Source organism: Lissotriton vulgaris, chromosome 5, assembly GCF_964263255.1.
Source record: "Lissotriton vulgaris chromosome 5, aLisVul1.2, whole genome shotgun sequence".
Classification (NCBI taxonomy): Eukaryota; Metazoa; Chordata; class Amphibia; order Caudata; family Salamandridae; genus Lissotriton; species Lissotriton vulgaris.
The window spans coordinates 1,948,539,781-1,948,561,812 of NC_141693.1; the positions used below are offsets into that span (position 1 = coordinate 1,948,539,781).

At 43.3% G+C, this 22,032-nt stretch overlaps 1 protein-coding gene across 1 annotated transcript in view; it reads right to left on the minus strand.

The window, feature by feature from the left end:
• The window catches only part of LOC147717834 (polypeptide N-acetylgalactosaminyltransferase 6-like), a 470,804-nt gene that overhangs the window by 113,548 nt on the left and 335,224 nt on the right, over positions 1-22,032 (minus strand). The window contains exons 8-9 of the mRNA XM_086919886.1: positions 11,172-11,303; positions 10,162-10,269 (exon numbers count right to left, since the gene is read on the minus strand). Coding sequence (XP_086776012.1) covers positions 10,162-10,269; positions 11,172-11,303 — 240 coding nt within the window. The remainder of the gene's footprint in view (positions 1-10,161; positions 10,270-11,171; positions 11,304-22,032) is intronic.

Sequence of the window (22,032 nt, forward strand, 5' to 3'; positions counted from 1 at the left end):
ACTGTGGAACTCTCTTCCAGCTGCATTGAAACTTGAACCATCCCTGACAAAATTTCGTAAAGATCTTAAAACCTGGCTTTTCCCTCAATGATAACTGCTAGACTCATGTCACTGCTACCGCTAACTGCGCCGGGAGACCCCATGTGGGTAGCTGTGCGCATTATAAGTTCAATAACAATATAATACAACAATAAGTCATATCACACAATGAATCTCATTCAAAGCATCATATTGTGGCGTACCTGTCATATTACGGTAAAGGCCACGTCAAAAGGACACATTTAGCATAACATAGGTAATTCTAATGGCCTGATTAGTACATTTAGCATGTCTTACTAATGGAGAAACGACATGTAACAATGTGTAATGTTGACATTGAATCATATATCAATATAAACCTTAATATATGTGTACATCCCATTGTGGCGTACCTGTCGTAAGATGGTAAAGGCCACATCAAATACAGATTGCACTGTCATAATTCATACAAGTTGGTACGTAAAGGTATATATAACAGAGATACCTTGATTATGCACGTTATTAAGCGTAGCCAATTGTGAAAAAGAACTATCTGTTTCATTGAGGCCATTTTCAATGGAATCAAAATAGAGCATCCATTTCAATTCATGTGTGTTGAGGTTGCTGGTGACATTGCCACCACGCGTGCCCAGGATTATTTTCTCTAAAATCACCCATTTGAAACCGTCGGGGGGGTGTAGAACAGATTTAAAATGATCAACCAATGGTGCCCAATGTACCTCACATCGGATGCGACTGGTATGTTGAAGAATCCTCACTTTGGCCTTCTGTTGGGTCTGGCCTATGTAAATTTGATTGCAGGGGCATACTATAGCATAAATTATGTTGGATGTGTTACAGTTGGTATGTGATTTCAATTGCACCTTGTGTTGATTATGTTCAAACTCCTTGGTTTGTACTGTACTGCTACAGGCCTTGCATTGTCCACATCTGAAATGGCCTACGATAGGTGGGAGATTCCACATAGTTGTAACAGTTGGTTCATCCTTGGTTTGTAAGAAAGATCTTACAACATGGTCTTTCACGCTCTTGTCTTTCTTAAAGGCATGTAGTGGTGTGTTATTTTGGCCCACATCATCAGCAATCAGTTTTCAATGCTGATTACCAATCCGTTTGATTATATTGCTTTTGGTCGAAAAAGTGGTAACACATACCAGCCTCTGCTCCTGCTCATCTGTTTTATCCTTGGGAGTGAGTAGACACTCACGAGGGTAGAACCATGCTCTTTTACGGGCCTTTTTGATCAGTCTTCTGGGAAAGGCACGTTGTTGGAGACGGTTCGCAAGATCCTTTGACTCTTCAAAATAGTGGTCTTTGATGGAACGTTCCTACGGATCTGTAGGAACTGTCCGAAGGGCAAATTGTCCTGTAAAGCTCGGGGATGATGGCTGTTGTATTGTAGGAGTGAATTCCTTTCAGCTGGCTTTCGAAACAGTGTTGTTTGCAAAATACCTGCATTTTCATAAATGGTAATGTCCAAAAAATCAATTGTCCTCCTGTCTGAATGAATCGTAAATTTAAGATGAGGGGATTCTTGATTAAGCCAAGAGTGGAAAGACATTAATTGAGTAGTGTCTCCAACCCTAATCAGTAGGATATCGTCTATATATCTCATCCAGAGACCCAATTGGTCTCTGAATGGATTAAACGTGTTCAAAACAACTCCGTCTTCAAACGTTGAGATGTATATAATGGCTACATCTGGTGCGAATGGAGCCCCCATTGCTACCCCCTTGGTCTGGTGTGTATTCAGCTTCACCCCCAAAAATTGCTCATTTAATGTGATTAGTGGAGCATGATTATTATAGAATGATGTATTGAACCAATGGTCTTTTGTTTTGTCTATGTTTGAACTTGGATACATAGTACACTGAGGCCCTTCGTGGCTGTTTTATATTGTCACTATCCCTCCCCTACACTGCCCTGCACTATATCACCTCCCTCCCTATCAGGAGCACTATGAATTACTGTGTGATTTTGTATTTCAAATGAATGAGAATCAGTTTACACCTACATTGTGAATAAAAAACAATGCAGGCTCATTAAGTTTTTTCTTATTGGTTGCTAACTGTTCTTAAATTTTCCTATGTGATTGCTGGGACCCCTTTCCTTAGTACTTACTATACCCAGGTCCCAGTGACTTTATTTGGGTGAACCCTTCTCTTTAACGAGTCTCAACGATCTGGGCATCTCTCTCTGGGATTGATGCCTCCTGCAGGATTGTGTGCACCTCCGGCGCTGCTGCTTGGGGGACTGAGGCCACGTGGACTGGAGGCCCAAAGGTGCGGGAGACAGGCCTCGCCGAGGGGGCGCTTTTCGAAAACCATGTCCAGGCAGCGTGGGGCGATTCAAAGAATTGTGTTTTGCCTTGAAATATGACACAGAGGCAGGCCGGGATCAGGAGTTGGTAGTGTATGGGTCTGTAGTTTTTTTTTGACATCCATGTAGGAACGGCGCTCGTTCTGCACTTCCCGAGTGTAATCGGGGAATATCATAATGGTGTGGTTTTAGAACTTGAGGTGCCCCAGGGAGCGTGCCTCACGCAGGATTGCCGGTCCTTGAAGTTAAGTATTCTAGCTATGATGGGACGATGTGGGACCCTGGTGGCGGCTTGGGTGTTAAGGATCGATGGGCTCTCTCCACCGCAAACCATGTTGACAGTGCGTCCTTGGGCATCTAGGAGGAAAACCAGGATTCAATGAAGTTGGACACCTGATCCGTCTAAACGCCTTCAGGGAAGCCCACCAGATGAAGTTTGTTGCGACGTGAGCGGTTCTTGGCATCTTCCGCATGCAGATGGAGTTCCTTGGTGTGAGATTGCAGGTGGGCTACCTGATCTTTTAATTGGCGGATATCATCTCCGCCGTGGAGAGGCGAGATTCAGCATCCGTGATACGAGCAGTGGCATTTCGTAGGTCCTGTCGAATAAGGGACATGTCCACCTTGACCTCCCTCAATCTTACTCTCCACTGATGCCTGTGAGGCGCTGATTGCCTGTAGGATAGCGGCCAAGTCTTTACCTTGAAGAGAGGTGCAGCTGTGGTAAATTGGTCCATCTTTGTTTGCATGTGGGTGGCTGTGGGTTTGGAGGTCCGGTCCTTACCCGTGGCAGACTGTAAGCCGCACCCTAGCGGAGGTTCAGGGCCTGAGTTGGGCCGGTGCGAGGACCCCAATGGGTCGAGGCTGCTTAGGCGCCTTAGACAATAGGGCAAAATTGCACCGGGATCAGAGGTAACTAGAAAACAGCAGTTGGTAGTCCAATCCGTTGTGGGTACTTCTCAGGGCGCGAGGCAAAGGTGGGTGTTGGTGCTGAGTGTGGGAGGGATCCCGGCTCAGAGTGCCGGGGTGCGGGTCAGGGTTAAAATGATTTCATCACAGGATACAGGTGGCCAGTGGCTGGCACAGCTTGGAAGAAGCGCCGCTGGAAGACGAGAAGGGAACAGTGGAGGGGGCACCAGTCCCAGGACCCCACGCTGCTCGATGGCTACAGCTGGTTCTATCACCCTCTCAAATAGCCCACGCTGCAAAATGGGCGCTGCTATAGCGGCTCGATGGGTGCAGCAGGTCCCACCACCCCCCCGGCGAATGGCCCATGGAAATGGAAAGTGCTGTGCCAGCCAACTCCTCTGGACTAGGAGCGAGAGCCAGGGTGACCGAGCCATGCAGAACTCGGGTAGGGTGTCACAAGGTCTAGAGAGGAGGTACAGCGGAGGGGGCCCACACCCAGGACCCCACGCTGCTCGATAACGCAGCCGGTTCCACCCCCCCAGCTTGCTGCTCATAAGGTGCAGAAAGTGCCACTCAAGCCAGGCCTTGCCCTCCCGTTGCCGCATCCAAACTCACCGGGAGATTCCTGGAGCCAGCTGGAACTCGTAAGCCTCTCGGGGCGGTAGATGGGGTGCACCAGGTCACTCGTCCCACTTGAGCCAGGTGAGCCGGTGATAGAGGAGGCCAGCAGCCCCACAGATGACTTCCCACTCTCTCTCCCTCCCCGCTGCCTGATGTGGTGCCCGAAAGCGCAGGCATTCCACAGTGGAGCTCGCAACCCGGTCCCACCACGCCTGGCTGCGCACCAGCCCTCTTTATGCAGTTTACAATAGCCTGTCACTGATTGCTTATCTCTGGGCGAAGAAGCAGGAGAGGGCAGTTCAGTTCGGGTCTCCCGAGCGAGCGGCCCCAAGTCCCAGCCGGAAGAGGGGGCTGCCACATGTGCTGCGAGTATGCCCGGTTTGTCGGGCCACGAGGGAGAGGCCACCGGGCCTCCCCACACAGCCGTTCTTTGCGCCGCCTCCAACCACTGCTGCAGTTGTAAACCTCCGGTGGCTCGGCTCCAGGTCTCTCACCCCCGTGTCGAGGCACATCAGCCGACTCGGATTCCGGGATCACAAGCCGCCATTTTGGGAAGTGGCAGCGCTGTGTTGGCCCGACTGACGCCGATATATGAGGTTTGTAGGTGAAGTACTGCCATGGATGGTTATCGGGAGTCACAGCGAGACGTTGGTGGCAGAAATGAGGAATTGATGTCTGCGGTAACGGCGGATCGTGGTGCGCATGACGGAGGGGCGGGAGCACTCTTAGAGTGCGACCGCCATCTTGACACCCCAAGCCACACCCCCCCACTTGAAGATCTTACGTAGCCAGCATTAGTAGGATGAGGAAGCAAGAGGTGGTGACGTTGTTTACCTGAGTTGCCAATGGTGAGTTTATTGTCCAGGGTGAAACCTAGGTTTCTGGCTTGTTTCAATAGGATTGCTGTGGCTCCCAGGAGTAGTCCCAGTGTGAGCTCTTGTTTCCAAAGATCAGTACTTATGTTTTGTCTGTGTTGAGCTTCCATCAGTTCTATTTTATCCTGTGTGCCACATTGGTGATGCAGTTATGAAGTTGTTTCTGGTAGTGTTGGAATTGTCGGTCAATGATAGTATGAGCTGTGTGTAGTCGGTGTAAGGTATGATGTTGAATACATGAGCTCTGATGATGGCTGTGAGGGGTGCCATGTAGATGTTGAAGAGTGCTGGGCTGAGAGATGTTCCTTGTAGGACTCTGCATATGAGTTTCATGGGTTCTGAGGTGTACGGTGGGAGTCTAACTCTGTGTTCCGCCTGTGAGGAAGGGGGCTATCCACTTTAACCCCATGCGCGCTACGCGTTTTCCCGCTGTGCGCTGAGTTTTTAAAAAACCCGCGGTTCATGAAGAGCTCAGCTCGTCATGAGCGTACGACAGGCGTAACTCATGATGAGCTGAGCTCATCATGAGCGTCAAAGGGGTTAAAGCTGGTCCTTGTATTCCGCTGTGGTGTAGCCTTGCAACGAGGATGTAGTGAGAGAATGTGTCGACAGCTGCAGAGAGATAGAGCAGGATGAGTCTTGCAGTGACTCTGCGGTTGAGGATGGTCCAAATGTCGTCAGTGGCTGCAATGAGGGCAGTTTCTGTGCTGTGGTTGCTGCAGAAACCTGATTGTGTACTGTCCAGTAGTTGGTGATGTTCTATGTATGGGGAGTTTTGTCGGGAGTTTGTTGGTCGCCTTCTTCATGACTTTGGTATGGAACGGTAGTAGTGATGGGGGTAGAGCCTTCCCTGTTGCTGCTGCTAGGCTCTGGAATTCCCTCCTCTTTCAATCTCTGGACTAGAGTCTCATTCTCTCTTCTGTAAGGCCCTGAAGACTTGGTTCTTCACCAACTTATCAGTATGAGCCTTTCACGCATTCTCCTCTAATGGCCCTTTCCGCAGCGTCTTGACGCCTCTGGGCAAAGTTTATGCTTTATAGGGCTAATATTCATTCATTCATTCATTCTGTGAAATGGGTCGGTAGCTGCTCTGTTCACTTGGGAGCCAATGGTCTCTTCAGGGAGGGCATTGACTTCTGCATGCTTCCAGTTGACCGGGATACTGGCACATTTGATGGATGTGTTGATGATTAATGTCAATTGATGTGAGTGTAGAGCTGATTGTGGCTCCTCCTAAGTTGTAGATGTTGTGCAGCCATAGGTCTGTGGGGGTTCCTGAGTGAATGGATTTCATGATTGCACAGTGTCATCGCTGGTGAGGTAGTGTCCTGTTGGTATGGTCATTGCTTGTGGTGGTGGGAGTTGGTCAATGAGGTGTTCTGGGTTATGCTGGTGGGTGAAGTTGCTGTAGCTCTTTGTTTTGTTGTGAAAGAAGTTGGAGAGGTTGCTGGAGAGTTCTTGGGAAGGTGGGATGTATGAGTTGAGGCTGCAGGGTTGGAAAATCCTTTGACGATGGTGAGAAGCTCTTTGCAGTTGTTGGCGATGGTCTCTCGCCTTGGTGCCAGGCCTTTTTCTCTTGTTTCTCTGATTCGGTGATGGTAGCATCTGTTCACGGCCTTCTATGTGCTTCTGGTTGTGGTGTCTCAGCTTGTTCTCCATTTACTTTCCAGTGGTTTGCAGTAGCATTAGAACTCTCTGGGGTCGTCGATGCAGCAGCTAGTTTGCTTGCTGGTTCTCCCCTGTTTAGCGTGTTTGAGGGCTGGTAGGACGTCGGCGCAACCTGATGTCCATTGTTGAAAGTTGTGTTGTTATCTAGATGGGGATTGGTAGGTTGGTCCCAAGGCTGTTGGTCCAGTCTGCTTCGGTTATTTTATTCCAGCTTCATCTGATGGTGCTGAGTAGTCAGAGTGGTGGCTGATGATGTGTTAAGTGAATGATGGAGTGGTCTGTCCAGATTGAGCAAGGTGGTGTAGCTGAATTTTTATCTTGTTGCTGGAGTTCAATATGGAGTCCTGTTTGTGTCATGAGCTGTGCCTTGGACCATGGATGACCTGGGTGAGTCCAATATTGTAGAGGCTTTTGAGCAAGTCTGCGGAATTGGGGTCTGAAGGGCCATCGAAGTGGAAGTTGAGGTCGTCCAGGAGGTTGAAGTTGTTTGAGCTGCTGGCAAGGGGGGCCAAGAAGTTTGTGATGTTGTTGCAGAAAGTGGTGCAGAGTTGTGGGGGTTCTGTATGCGAGGGTTCTTCTAATGTTGTTTTTTCTGTTTGTTTGAAGTGCATGTGTTCCATGAACGGCGTATTCTGGTCCGTGGATGAGGTGCAGTTTATCCTGGCTTGTGGGGTCTGTCTTATTGCACTATCTTGTAGTCCATCAGAGTGGCTCTGGAAATAACAGTTGATGATGTTGGGTTAAATCAGGTTTCAGTGAGGGATTATGGTGTGTGTAGACGCCTGTGTCTGTTGGTGCATGGAGGAGTGTTGTCACAGATGAAGTGACAGTGCAAGTAGGTGAAAGATTCCACCTGTGTGTGTAGCACAGCGTGGAAGCAGCAATTGTGGCAGGTAGGGTTCAACACACGGAGGTCACTGGTGGTGTAGCTGTGGTGGTCAGTCGGACAAGGGTGCGTGGCACTTGGCGCAAATGAGTGCAGATGGGCTTGCCATTAGCGCGCCATTGGAGCAGCGGCCGCAATTAAGTAGGTCCTGAGGGGGGAGGAGCGCAAGGGTGAGGTGGGTGGGGCTAGGGAAGGGCTTGAAGTGGCAGCCAACACGGGAGAGCAGGAAAGGAGCGGGGTAGGAAGGAAGGAGAAAGTGCAAGGGGGAGGTAGGGGCCGGCGGGCAAGGGGGAGAAGGAGAGAGACAAAAAAAGTTAAAATAGGGAAAATGAAGCAAGATGAAGGAAAGTGGCAAGAATACTGTGAAGTAAATTGTAAGAATGCAGTCTACGAAAAAGCAAAAAGGAGAGAGTCCAAAGAAAAGCACAGAGAGAACATGAACGTAGTCTAAAATGGCACAGCGCCCGAGAGAGTGCAGCGGAGCAGAGAGAAAGAAAGGGGAGTCAAGAAGGTAGAGAGTGTGAAAGGGAGAAAGCGGAGGGAAGTTGAGAAAAGCAGTATGAGCAAGGCAGGGCCTTGTTCCGAATGGCCTAGATAGGTCGGAGGACCAATCCCAGGTAGGTGGCGGGATGAGCCGGGCCTAGGCCCCTGCAAGCACTGTCCACTTAGGAGGCAGAAAAAAGTGACAATGAAGCCAATTAATAGTAAGCAGTAGGTGGGCTCCAAGCCACTTGTGTACACGATATGTCTTGCAAGCAAGAGTGCATGCAACGCATGTGCTGTCGTAGGGTAGATCTGAAAAAATTTGAACATAAAAAAACACCATTTCTGTTGATTTGAATTTATTAATAAGATGCTTGTTTCGCAAAATTAAGTTAGTCATTTCTATTAACTGGATTAATTTCAAAATTATATTTTAAATCACCTGCTAATTTCAAGCATATGTGGAATCACTTACTAACTGCAAACCTCTGTCTTAGCGAGAGAAAACATACATTAATACCTTATGATACCATTAAAACATTTGTCAGTGGTCATAACATATTTTACAGGTTTGCTATTCTTTGAGAAGAAAAAAACATGTTTTGTGTGCCTAGATTTAGTAAATTTATTATGCTTGTGTTATCAATATACATACATTTACACATATATATATACACACACACACACACACAACACACATATGTTTTGAAAGAGTATTTCCAAGAACTAATCTAGCATTACAGAACGCATCCCTAAAAAGTGCTATCATTTTAGGCGTTATAGTGTTTTTTAAATGTCTTCCCCATACTTGTTCAATTGCTCGCAATATATGAAATTATGCATAAAGAATAGAAAACACTGTATATAAAAATGTGTTAATGGCCCACATTAGAATTAAAAAAGCAATAGTTTAAATCCATGGATTTAAGAGTTCGCCATGAGGAATATGGAGCCAGCAACTGACCCAATTCATCCATTCCAGTCATTCATTGGTTCCTCTAAATTTAGTTGTAGAGTTGAGCACAGCAGAGAACGCACTGATCAAAGCCACCAATGAGTTAAGAACTGGCTTGGATAAGGGAGGCACGTCAGCCCTCATTCTTCTTGACTTATCAGCGGCCTTCAATATGGTGGATCAATCTACAATGCCTCGAACATCTTGGCATTAATAACAGAGCTCTTGCTCTGCTAGGGCCATTCTTAACAGGCAGAGAACACTCAGTGATGTGGGACATTACTGAGTGTTCCTGAGGAACTTCCTCTCCAAACCTTCTGCCTTCCTTGTGGGGTCCCCCAAGGGTCCTCACTTAACCCCCTACTCTTCAACATATATGTCACTGAATTAGCCTCTCATTAGGTCCTTTGGATTCTTACCCACCTCCTACACAGATTACACAAATTGTGTTGTCTGCCTCCCACAATGTTAACAACAAAAACCTCCACCTCCATAACTGCATGTGAGCTGTTGGCAGTTGGATTGGCAAACATTGCCTTAGACTGAACTCGGACAAAACCGAGGTTATCCTCTTTGGAAATAACCCACAATTCTGGAACCCCATCTGCTGGCCTTCACAAATGGGAGCACCTCCCAACCTCAGTTCAAAAAGCAAAAAACATGGGAGTCACAATCGAAGACAAGCTTAATTTTAGCAAACACATCAACTCAGTCATTTCTTTTTGTTTTAACACCCTCAGAATTATCAGGAGGAACATTCTTCCCTTCATTCCCGACCAACTCAAAGAAAACAGTTATCACCTTCTTAGTCCTAACAAAGTTAGATTACTGCAACGGCTGTACCTAAACCTTCAAAAGCAATATTTGAAATAAATTGCAATCCTTCCAGATTGCGACGCCCGGACTCCTTCTTGACCTTCCTTAATTTCAGTTGGTCTCCCAAACCGTTAAAGGTCTCCACTAATTATCGTATCCTCATTTGTTCATATCACCCAAACACATATGGCAGTGTACACAAAATGTATACAGTGGTGAAATATCTAGCACAGTGATCCTTGATTATAAATTTTTGAGTTGCTGGGGTTTTTTATAGGTTTATGCTCTTTTAACCGCTTTAGGAAATCATATTCAGAGCAGGGGGTCCGCTTTTCTGACATGCGCTTTTCATGTGCACTACTTTTTTGGGGGTGCATCAAGGGGGTATCTTAAGCCAATGGGCACCATTGGTTTCGCATTTCCAAATTTGCGATTTCCTATTAGGAAATCACACATTTGGAAAGGCAAGGCCATTTGTACCTATGGGCATGGTTTAGCATTTCCTAAGTAGCGATTTCCTAAATAGCGATTTCCTTCTCTAATATGGCACCAAGGCAGGTGAAAGTGGTTTGGAACGTTCTTCCTCCTACCTGGTTCTCTGCAATGCCATGGCATGGGGCCAGGCCCAGGAAGAGCTCCTCCGCTCGGTCATCATGTTCGCTGTAATCCAAGCAGGTGGACGTCCCTCTGTTGACGAGCTAAATCAGAAAACATCAGTCAGGAGGCAGCCACAAGGGTCCTCGAAACCCCTCTTCCTACCCGACTGCCATGCCATTTAGACACACTCTTTTCTACACAGGAGAAATGGGTAACTGAACTAGGTGACTGCCACAGAACATGTTCTTCTGCTCATTGCATGAAGAGAAGTGAAGGAGTGAAGGAGTGTGCTGGCTTCCCCCAGCCACTCATTCACCCTTTCAGCTTAGGTCTTCCGTATTGAGTACAAGTGCATATCAACTTTACAATCATTGCATGAGAAACCCAGCACGACAAATTGTCGTACAATCCCTCTCAAAGTAGGAAAGGGGATGTTGCTTCGTTACTTAAGCGCTATGTTTACTGAGCAATTGTAAAAAACTCAATACAATTGTGTTTAATAAATACAAAGTTTACTGAGCGATATGACACCTTTTTGTCTGGATCCTGGTGGAGCAGGTAGTCAGCCATATATGTCTGAAATGTGCACTTTAGTAAATGGGAGCATGGGCACTTTGGGCTTTGTTTAGTTCTATTTCAGTGTTTAAAAAGGGTAGAGAGTTTTGAGACCAACTCATAGAGGATTCGCGCGGCCAGTACATAAGTCTTTGCCCTGGGCTCTCAATTTCTCCAATTCGTTTTTTAAAATTATTAATTTTACTTAAATACTTTAGAAATGTGTCAAACCTCCAAGTTTTGCATTAACTCATTTCATAATGAGGAGGTTCTGTGCATCATGAACTAAGGAAAAGACATCAACGTAGGACTCTAACCGCCAACCTGAAGGATAGCTACATGAAAAGCTGGTTCAGACCCTTTGTTAATTGTGTGTAAATTATTATAAACGACCGCCCATCATTTGAAAGAAGATTTGTCAAGAAAGAATGGTCTAAATTATACTCACACATCCATAATATATGGGGATGAACTCTGGGATGAACAATTCAGGATACAAGTTGTTCAGGTACCAGGAAAAGTTATGGCACTGCAGCTTCTCCCGCAGTGCAAAGCGCTTGCTCAGATCGCCAAATGAGTTCTAAAAGAGCAAACAGTGAGAGTTAGGATGTGTGGAGAAGGATGGAAGGGGATAGATAAGACAGAAGGGTTAAGTAAATATCATTACTTTAATCTTCTGTACAAAAAGTCACAAAAAGCTGTATAAACATACCGCGCCCCAGCGAAGTGTGCAAATGTCACTGATGCTAGAAGTAGTACACTTAAGGCAATGGCAGATGGGACTATCAAGTCCTGAAGCTCTAAAGGAAATATTGGATTCTGGTGCTTTTCCAAACAAAGTTGTATATCACAGTTTCGACCACCACAATTTCGAGTTACAATATATATGCATCTTTTATTTTGGATTACCATGATTTCCGCCCGGTAAGTACCTATATATTTATTCCAGATTTTGTATTTCGTTTCTTTCTTTATGTTTTAAATATTTTTTCTTTATCTTTTAAGTTTTAGTCACATTAAATTTGTATTTCTTTTTTATGTTTTCTTGTAAACTCTACATATATCAATTATACGGCAGGAGAGGACCACATTACGTGGCAGAGTTTACTAAATGAAGCAGCAAGACAAAATGCGGCACATTTTGTGACTGCATTACTTCATTATTTTGTCATTTTCACCCATGTTTAGGCAACGAATCGTCGAGAAATTGAGTGTTTAAACGTGGCTAATTTCAGACATTTTTATTTTTTATTGCCAAGGATTTGTGTCCTGCATTACCGACTCGCAGAAACACTATCGCCTCTCAGGGTTGATCATTATCTAATACATAGTACGGTTACTGCCATGAGCGGTATCACCCAATTACTAGTCATTGGAAAGTGGTCATACACCTAATACAGCGCGATGGCAGAGGGAATTTATAAAGTGGGCGGATTGTGAGGGGATTTTCCAACTACAAAAGGCCCGTAGAACCAATAATGAAAAATTGCTGGAAACGGCTAGGGCCTGGGTAGAGATGGTGGACCTGCTTAAGCGTCCGACTGACGATGACGACTGACCTTCTGAAGATGGGGGACTCATCCTCCAGCTCGGGAACATTGCCTCTGTTGAGTAGGTGGGACGGATGATGGGTGAGGTGATTGATGTGAGAGCATCCCCCTAGATGGAACCCTGATTACTGACATAAGGATTTCAATAGGGTGGTAGGAGCGCATGTTGGGCGCCATGAGAGATACGGGGGAGAGCGACATGTCTGATGGGAGGGGGGAGGAAGGGACGGGGGGGGGAAGAGTGAAGGGGAGTGTGGTATCTTGTAGATGAAATAAGCAGGAAACACGAAGTGATCTTTGGGAGCAATTTAATCGCCTCATCCACAAACAGCCAAGGCTGGTAACTGACCAAGAATACACATAACATTCCTATTCTAAGAACCTACAAGAGCAGAGAATCTAAGTTCTCAAAGGAAGCAGGTGCATATTAATAAAGCATCACATTACACATCTCCCTTCTTTACAACAGCTTTAAACACAAAAAATTGAATGGAGAAAAAAAGAAGAAGAGAAATGAACAACAGAAATAAAGATAAAAAATGTTTACACATAATCCTTCATATAAGTTGGTGCTCTGCGTAATCTCTGGCTTCTCATACGATACGTAGGTGGATTGTTAGAACAGGCCAGAGGAGGATTAACAGTACCAGAGAGTTCAGAGACTGGATCACAGTCAGCATGAGCAACATTCCTTGACTTAACCACAACAACCCGACTTTTGTTCCAAATCCTCCCATCCTGTGTTTTGATAGCATTTCCAAAAACTTTAATAACAGGTCTAACATTGGTGTATTTTGACCAAGATCTTCTTCCAGCAGGTGCCTTTATTTTGACAAGATCACCTACTTTAACCTCATGAAACTAAACACATTTTATTTTATCAAAGTACGTTTTTCTACAAGCTTGCTTTTCTAATTCTCTCTCCCTCCAGGCACCAACATGATTGTCAACAAATCCCTTTTTCAAATTCATCCAACCAGGACACCACATCGTGTTGGGAACCCTACCTTTGAATAGTTCAAAGGGAGATTTTCCAGTGGTAGAGTGAGGGGAACAACGATACGCATCAATTCTTTCTTTTAGTGCTTCCTTCCAATTCAGCCCATTTGCCCTTGCAAGCTGAATGCATTCTTTTAACGTTCTGTTGACCCTCTCAACGGCACCATTGGTTTCAGGATGATATAATGATGAACGTTTGTGTACTATACCACATTTGTTTAGATAAGTATCAAATGCAGTTGAACAGAACTGAGGTCCATTATCTGATAAAATACTATTGGGAAAACTCTCTCTCATAAATATATCAGATATATCAGATAAGAACTTGATAACAGAATCAGACGTTATGTCACTGACAGCACACACCTCAATCCAACGTGAGTATAAATCAATTAAAACAATCAGGTAAGGAGTATCCGATACACCCGTGAGGGGACCCAAAATGTCAATGGCTAATTCATCCCAGGGATGATTGGGTAGATCCCTACATACCATGGGCATTTGTCTGGTTTTTAGAATCTTGTCACTTGCACAACACAGTCTCTAACCATGCGTTCTATTTCTAAATCCATACCAGGCCACCAAAATTGTGTGCGTAACATCTCCTTAGTTTTCACTATGCCCAAATGTCCAGTGTGTGCATGCAATAATAACTTTTTTCTTAAGGAAGAGGGAGGCACAAGTCTCAGACCATGTGTTAACATGCCATCCGTAATAGATAGCTCCTGGGAGACCAGTGACCATGGTTTGTCCAGACGTTTATTATCCCTCAACAAAGATAATACATTAAGCAACTCTTCATCCTTTAGCAATTCCTCCTTCCATTCATCTTTTCCTACAACTCCCTCTGTGACTTCACAAACATTGAGAAAGTCATCTTCATCAAGAAACTCCTCATCACAACACAGGTTATCACCTTTTACCAATCTCGAAAAACAATCAGCAGCTTTATTTGTAACACCTGGCAAATACTGTACTTCAAAATCAAATTCCTGCAAAGATATGATCCACCTTCTAATCCTAGAGGATATGGAATCTAAACCTTTCTTACAAAAAACTTCTTTTAAAGGTTTGTGGTCTGACTTAACAATAAACTTAGTACCCCAAACCAAATTCTTAAATTTTTTTAGAGCCCAGAAGATAGCTGATGACTCTTTCTCAATAACTGAGTAATTAAGTTCCGGACCACGAAGACACCTTGAGGCACAAGCAATAAGAGAATCATAACCATGCTTATTTTGTACCAAAACTGCTCCTAGACCCTTGTCACTTGCATCAGTGAATACATATGTAGGCAAACCAGGAACAAATGCTTGCAGACATGGTGCTTTCTTTAACTCTTCCTTTATCTGCTCAAATTCTTTTTTACAATCAACAGACCATTCAAATGTTACACTTTTAGCAGTGAGTCTCCTCATGTTCTTTGTTTTATCTGCAAAATGTAAAATAAATTTTCCATAGAACTCTACCATTCCAAGAAAAGGTAACAACTCATCTCTACGGACTGGTTCTGCCATGTTATCAATGGACGTGACTAAGTCTGACTTTGGAAAAACACCTTCACTCTTAATACAGTGACCAAGATAGTTCACCTCCTCTAAACCAAATTTGCACTTCTCCTTCTTGAGAGACAAACCAGCTTCAGACAACCTTTTCAACACATCACACACACGTTCATTATGCTCTAGCATGTTGGCCCCATATATTAATAAATCATCTTGGTAGCATTTTACCCCCTGAAGTCCTTTAAGAATGTGTGTCATGATTCGTTGAAATACAGAGGCTGCCGATATTAAACCAAAAGGAATTCTTTTAAATTTAAAAGTACCCATGGGAGTTATAAAAGCAGTCAAATCTTGACACGAGGCATCTAGTTCAACCTGGTGGTAGGCAGAAGCCAGATCCAGGGTGGTAAAGTACTTTGCACCCTCTAATGTACCCACAATCTCATCAATGTTGGGTAAAGGGAATCTGTCTACCACTACCTCTTTATTCAAAGCTCTTAAATCAATACATAAGCGAATTTCGCCAGTTGGCTTCTTGGCTACTACAATTGGCGCCAACCATTCTGTTGCTTCTACGGGTTCTATGATATTGTTTGCAATCAATTTTTCAATTTCTTCCTGCACTTTTCCCTGTTCAGCTAAGGGAATCCTTCTTACCTTTGCTACAATCGGGATCACATTTTTAAAAAATTTATACAATGTTTGTAACCTTTTAAACACCCTAACTTTTCCTTAAATACACTTGGAAATTTTCCTGCAAACATTTCTGACAAGTTTTCCACTTCTTGTATTTGCACCTGAGGTGAGGCATTCGGATTAAGTGTAACACCTAAATCTCGCTGGTCTCTCCAACTAATTAAAGCATCACCTACATTCGTAACATATATCTTACCAGGAATAATTCGACTCCCCAATTCAATAGTAGCCATAAAATATCCTAATATCTTAATATGTTTGCTGCCATACCCTAAAGGCAATATATCACTCTTGAAGAGTTTGACATTTTTTCCAAAAGTCTTATGTAACAATTCCTCATCAATCATAGTAATCTGAGAACATGAATCAAATTTAAACTCAATTATGGCATCATCCACTTTAACTAAATGTGTGGGATGTTCTAATGGACCACTACTGATTTGGAAAGTTACAGTTTTCACTTGAGGTTGAGACCATTTTCTATTAGTATTGTCTCTTTTGTTGCTTTTTGTTCTACAGCATTTAGAAAAATGTCCCCTTTTCCCACAATCATTACAAATGGACTTCAAGGCAGGACAATTTGGAGAGTTAGCTAGATGACCAATATTCCCACATCTGAAACAAGAAAATTTGTTAGACATATTAAAATTTGAATTGAAACTATTCATTCCATTATCATTTTTCCCACTAGCTATTTTTTCTTCCTTCTTGACTTGACAGACAACCTCTTCAACTTTAGGTTCATTCTTCTTCTCTGGTTCCGCCATCTTTTCTTTTTCTCCTTTTAATTCATCCACACATTTCGTCATGTGTTCAACTTGCTTCGCTATAACAAGAACCTCTTCTAAAGGTGGTTCGTCCTTCAACCATAGTTCCTTCCGAATACTGTCGTGAGCACATTTCAAAACAAATTGATCTCTTATTCTTTCTTCCAATGTCTGACCAAACTTACAAGAAGAGGCTAATTTTCTTAGTGCAGAGACGTAGTCTTCAACAGACTCATCCTTCTTTTGTCCTCTTAACCCAAAATGGTATCTTTCCATTATCGTACTCAATCTAGGAAGATAATGTCGATCCAATTGTTCAATAGCTATTTCATACTCATTCAAATTCCTTTGTTCCGAAGCTGTAAGTTCTGGTAAATGTTCCAATACATCTTGTCCTTCACCTCCTAAACAGTGTAATAGTAATGAATGCTTCCTTTCTGCACTCAAATTCGTGCCACATACTCTTGCGTAATTTGCAAAAAATGTTTTCCATTTCTGCCATTTTACGTTTGGCTCACCAGGACTTGTCAAGAAAAAGGCGGGTTGTGTTAAATTTTGCATTTTTTAAAAGTAGAAATAATCTTCCTTGAGTGAATTTTAGATTTTGTTTAGTTTGTATGCTCCTTTTAGTAAATATAAAAAGAATGTATTCACTTTTAAAGATTCTTTTTTTTTTTTTTTTTTTATAAAAAATTGCTTTTGTAATGAGTATTATTTTCCAATAATGACTTTCTTGCTTCCAGTTTGTTTTATTTCCTTCCTTCTTTGTTTATGTCATAATACCACTCTAGACATAGATGCAGTGCAATTGTTCTTTTCTGAAGAATTTTACTGTTTTTGAAATTCCTATTATGTAATAGTGCTATATTCATTCACCGATTGTATTACTTTAACAATCCTTCGTTCTATTTTTACAATCGAGGAGTAGAACGCTTTGTTTGATATTCCTTCGTTCTTTTCTTTTACAAGGAAATAGCGCGTCAATGACACGCAGAGCACGTCACTGAAACGCACAGTCAACAGTCGGGAAGCAACGCGTCAATGACACGCAAAGAGCACGTCACTGAAACGCACGGTCATTACTCTGCGCCTTTCAAATCCTTGCGCGTTCGAATGCGAGAGCAGCGCGAGCAGTGTTTAAACTGTTGATTTACGCGCGACGCGTTATTTATTATTTCTTTATTTTTTTTAAGTCCCTTATTTTTAATTATCCTCCCGCTGCACTCCTCACCGTACAGTTTCTTCTCCAAACGTGTCGATGACATTGCTGAACTGCCGCTGGGAAGACAACGCTTCCTTTGAAGTTGTACAGGCGCTGGAGAGGTAATGAGTCAGGGACGGCTGTGTGTTGAGGCAGAGAGGTAAGATGATCGTCGCCAATATAAATGTGGTATCTTGTAGATGAAATAAGCAGGAAACACGAAGTGATCTTTAGGAGCAATTTAATCGCCTCATCCACAAACAGCCAAGGCTGGTAACTGACCAAGAATACACATAACATTCCTATTCTAAGAACCTACAAGAGCAGAGAATCTAAGTTCTCAAAGGAAGCAGGTGCATATTAATAAAGCATCACATTACAGGGAGTTGTTGTTTTTAGTTGCCTTATTAGGTGAGGGGAGAAGTAAGAATATGCACAAGCTGAGAGCAGCATGGACTTGACGTCTGGGATAGAGTTAAAGGTTGTAACGGCTAAGACAAATGTCCTTTGTGGCCAACGCTAATGAAGAAGCTGGTGATGAAGACCTGGACGGAGCAGGCCGGAATGCGAATATGACATAATATATCCTTAAAATGTACAACGTTGTATACCTGAGTGTATTATGTCATAGAAAAGTGGAAGCTCATGTGATTGGTAAAACAAAAAACTGAATAAAGTTTGTTTACAAAATAAATTAGCGGTATCGCCCAACTGTGCCTGTTCCTTCACATAGTGATACATCTCCTTCTCATGGGTTGCCAGCATGTGAACTACTGGTTATGATGTTGAATTACTAACTGGGGATTCTAACTGGGGAAGTGTTCATAAATTCTGAGGTGTATGTGTTGGACAGGGTAACAGGGCCTCCGCATGGTCGACTCACGCTTACGTGTAAAGTCGACAGGTTGGGATCTGCCCGGCCGCTTCTGCCTATCCGTGTGAGCTAGTATGTAAGTGACGCTTTGTCGTGCAGCTAATTTCAGACTTATGGGTTACAATTTAGAAAAAGGTGGCCAGTCTGTTTGGTTAATCAAAGCAAAAGATAAGAACTATTTTACTGTCTAGAAAATGTATAGCCCTTTTTGCTGGAGATGAGGGATTCTAGGAGAATGTTTGAAAATGACTAGTTTGGTTCACCTGAAAATCTTATATAACTTCAGTAAGGAAACTGGGATGTGTCATCGTCACAACCTTATGTTTGTTGAAAGCTGTATATAGTTCTTTAAAGCATAGGACTAGATTTCACTAAGCTTAAGGGCGAATGGTATGGCAACTAGAAAAGCTACCCTCAGAAATACGTTGTAAAGTAGAATACTGGATGCACTGAGGTTGACACATTATTTTAGAAAGGACCAAAAAAGCTCCCAAATAGGAGAAGGTATCCTTAAGGGAGGAAAACCTTCTTAACTCGGTCCAAGAAGTATTTTACTGTTGGGACTTTGAGGAAAGTGGCCTGGAAAGGACTTTCTGAAAGCAATAATGGCTCCTGCATGTACCATTATTTAAAAAATAAAGCCTGGCTAAAGATAAATCAATAAGATTTGGAGGTACCACTTCTTCTGTATATTTGATTGGGTCAACGTTTTTCTGGATACAACAGAAGCAGAACCTTTTCCATTCCATAGACTAAGATGTTCTGATGGATGGTAGTTTGACTCTTTCAAAATGTTAATGCAACCTAACAGGAGATTTAAATGCCCATATTACAAGAGATCAGGAACCAAGCTGCCAAGTTCAGTGATGAAAGGCTGGGATGCGGGATAATTTCTTGAACTTGAATAGGAGATCCAATATACTCAGTAATTTCCTGTGTGGAAGTTCTGAATTGTGCAGCAGATTGTACCAACACTGATATGCCCACACTGGGATAATAAGAGTCATATCTTCTCTGTTTATTATTAGTTTGATGATTACTGATGGAATCAGTGGCATCAGAGGAATTGAATAAACAAACTTCTTTGATCAGCTGATCAAAAGGGTTTCCCCATGAGTGCCTAGCTGGTAATACCTGGAGTGTAACTTTAGCATTTCAAACACGGATCGTTTAATACCTATATTTGATCCACTTGATTTGCTCTGTATGAGAGAATGCACTTTTGCATTTTGGATATTAGTTAGATGACTGTTGTGATGCACACATTTCTTGAAATAAGCCATTTCCAGATTGTTTGCATTTATAAAGACAGGGTTCTGGAAATTGTCCCTCCCTATTTGTTGATATGGTATACAATTGTTGTCATGTACGTTTAAATGAGCAGGAATGGTGGGCCAGATGTTACCAAGAAAACTGCTCATCAATAATTGCAACTCTTTTGGGAGTCACAATTTGCGAGGCACAATTTCCGATGTACAACAGTGTATTTCACACTGTTTGCGATTCCCAATGGGGTTGCAAATTGCGAGGCTCATTAATATTAATGAGCCTCTTTCATTTTGCAAGCCCATTTGGAATGACAGCCCTCCCAGGGATGGTGGCCTGCTGGGCCCAGCAGACCAGCCACCATGTCTGGGACTGCTTTTTAAAAAAGCAACTTTTGTTTTTTAAATGCAGTCTGTTTTACCTAAAGGAAAACGGGAGGCATTTAAAAAGGAAAAATTAAACATTTCAGTTTCATTTTTTTAAGGGCAGGCAGTGGTCTCTGGGACCACTGCCTGCTCTTAAAAAATATTTTCCAACATACAAAGGGGAAGGGGTCTTTTTAGAGTGGTTTACCACTACTTAAAGTAGGTGGTAAACTGCAAGTGTTTTGCGGCCGCAAATGGGGTCCCAAAACACGAGTACATTGCATGTTGACTCGCTATTAGGAAGGGACGCCCTTACTAATAGCTAGAGTCGGAAAATATATTTTGCGTGTCAGGGTCTCGCAAAATAGCATTTGGACATGCTATTACCCTTTCTTGCGGCCGCAACCGGGAGGTTCTCTCGGTTGCTGCCGCAAAAAAGGGTCGTACATCTGGCCCGTTGTCTTGAAGCATGGTAAGAATGATTTAAGGTCCCTCTGGGCTGCCCTCAACATCAGAAGGTCGATTTGTACAGTCTTTCCTTTCTCCAGACACATTTCCTGTGCTTGAAGCAGATTTCTTTGGGCTCCCCTACCTAGTGGGAAAGTAACTGTCACAATGATTTAAGAGAGTATGCCCACTTAAAATTAACACCCTCTAGGAGATTGACTGCTCACAACCAACAAGGAAGCTTGAGAGACAATCGGTTTGCGTTCCCAACTGCCTGAGAGCTGGCACCACTGGTCTTCCATACATTGTTCTAACAATCTGTAATCAGGCTTTGTGTACCAGAAATATGCAGGGTGACACTGAGTCCAAAACTGATGGTATTTGGCAGGCCCTGACACTTTAGAGAGATGGAACAGAGTCTCTCCTCAGTAATGGATGAAGTAAACTGGAACTGACGTAGACTACTCTGCGACCGAAACAATGTGCCTGCTATGTTGAAGTGACGCTGGCCCACTTGAAATGTTGATGAATTGAATTGTCTTAGAAATATTTTGCACAATATACAGCACCAATCTGGTTCCTGTTATTAGCTTCCAGTCTTCAAGATGATGGCTCATGATTGCTCCCCCCGAACAGACAAGTACTGCTTGGTGGGTTTTCTTGCATGTTCTAATGTTTGAGGGCTCCTTCTCCCTTTTACAGACTCACAAGTTTGATAGGGTGTCTGATGTTGCTACTGTGGTTTGTAATGTTGCTGCGATTGATGGACTTGAATCCCCTTTTGTGGGTAACAGTGATAATAGAGTTTGTACTGGTGTTTCCTGTACTCACTCCTTTTTTCAAGCCCGACAGCTTTGAATGTCATCAATTCAGTCTCCGTGTGCTGCATCTCATCATCTGAATGGGCTCCAAACAGTGGTTCCAGAAAATGAAAGGTTTAAGGCTCTCTGGTTTCAAACTAGTAAGACATAACCATGGTGTGGGATGCATTGCCAGTCTATGACGGTGTCTATGGGCAGCCAAATCAGCAGACTCAACCGCAGCACTAATCACTTTATTGGAGGCCAATATCTCTCTTGCAACACCTTTTACAAGTCCTATTTGCCCTCACAAAGGGAGTTTCACTTGAAAGTGACGGAGAGTCTCCCACACATATTTGTTATAACCCTCCGACAGTAGTACACGCCATCTTCATTACAGTTACAGAATGACACAGAACCTTCTCCCAACTAAGTCCATTTTCTTATTCCTCACAGCAGATGATTAACAAAGCTGGAGGTGGAGCTTATCTTCGAAATAAGGGTTCTTGGTTTAGTGGCTTATATATCTTTCACAATCGCTTCTTCAGCTGAGTAGTTGAGAAGAGGAGGTGGATATTTCCAGTTTTCTTGAACCGCTTACCAAGACTTCATTAAAGGTCGTTATATTGTCTATTGGCAAAACACTCACTTGAGTCAGATAGAGTTGGAGAATATTGTATTACTGAAGAAAGAGAAGAATGCAATGAGGAATATGTATGACTAGATGGTCTTGTTCAACATGTGGACCTCGATCAATAAGGGGCCATGAATCGAATGATCTTGAACGTCAGTGAGAAGAGAAACAATGCTTTGAGGATCTAGTGTGGTGATGTCTCAAA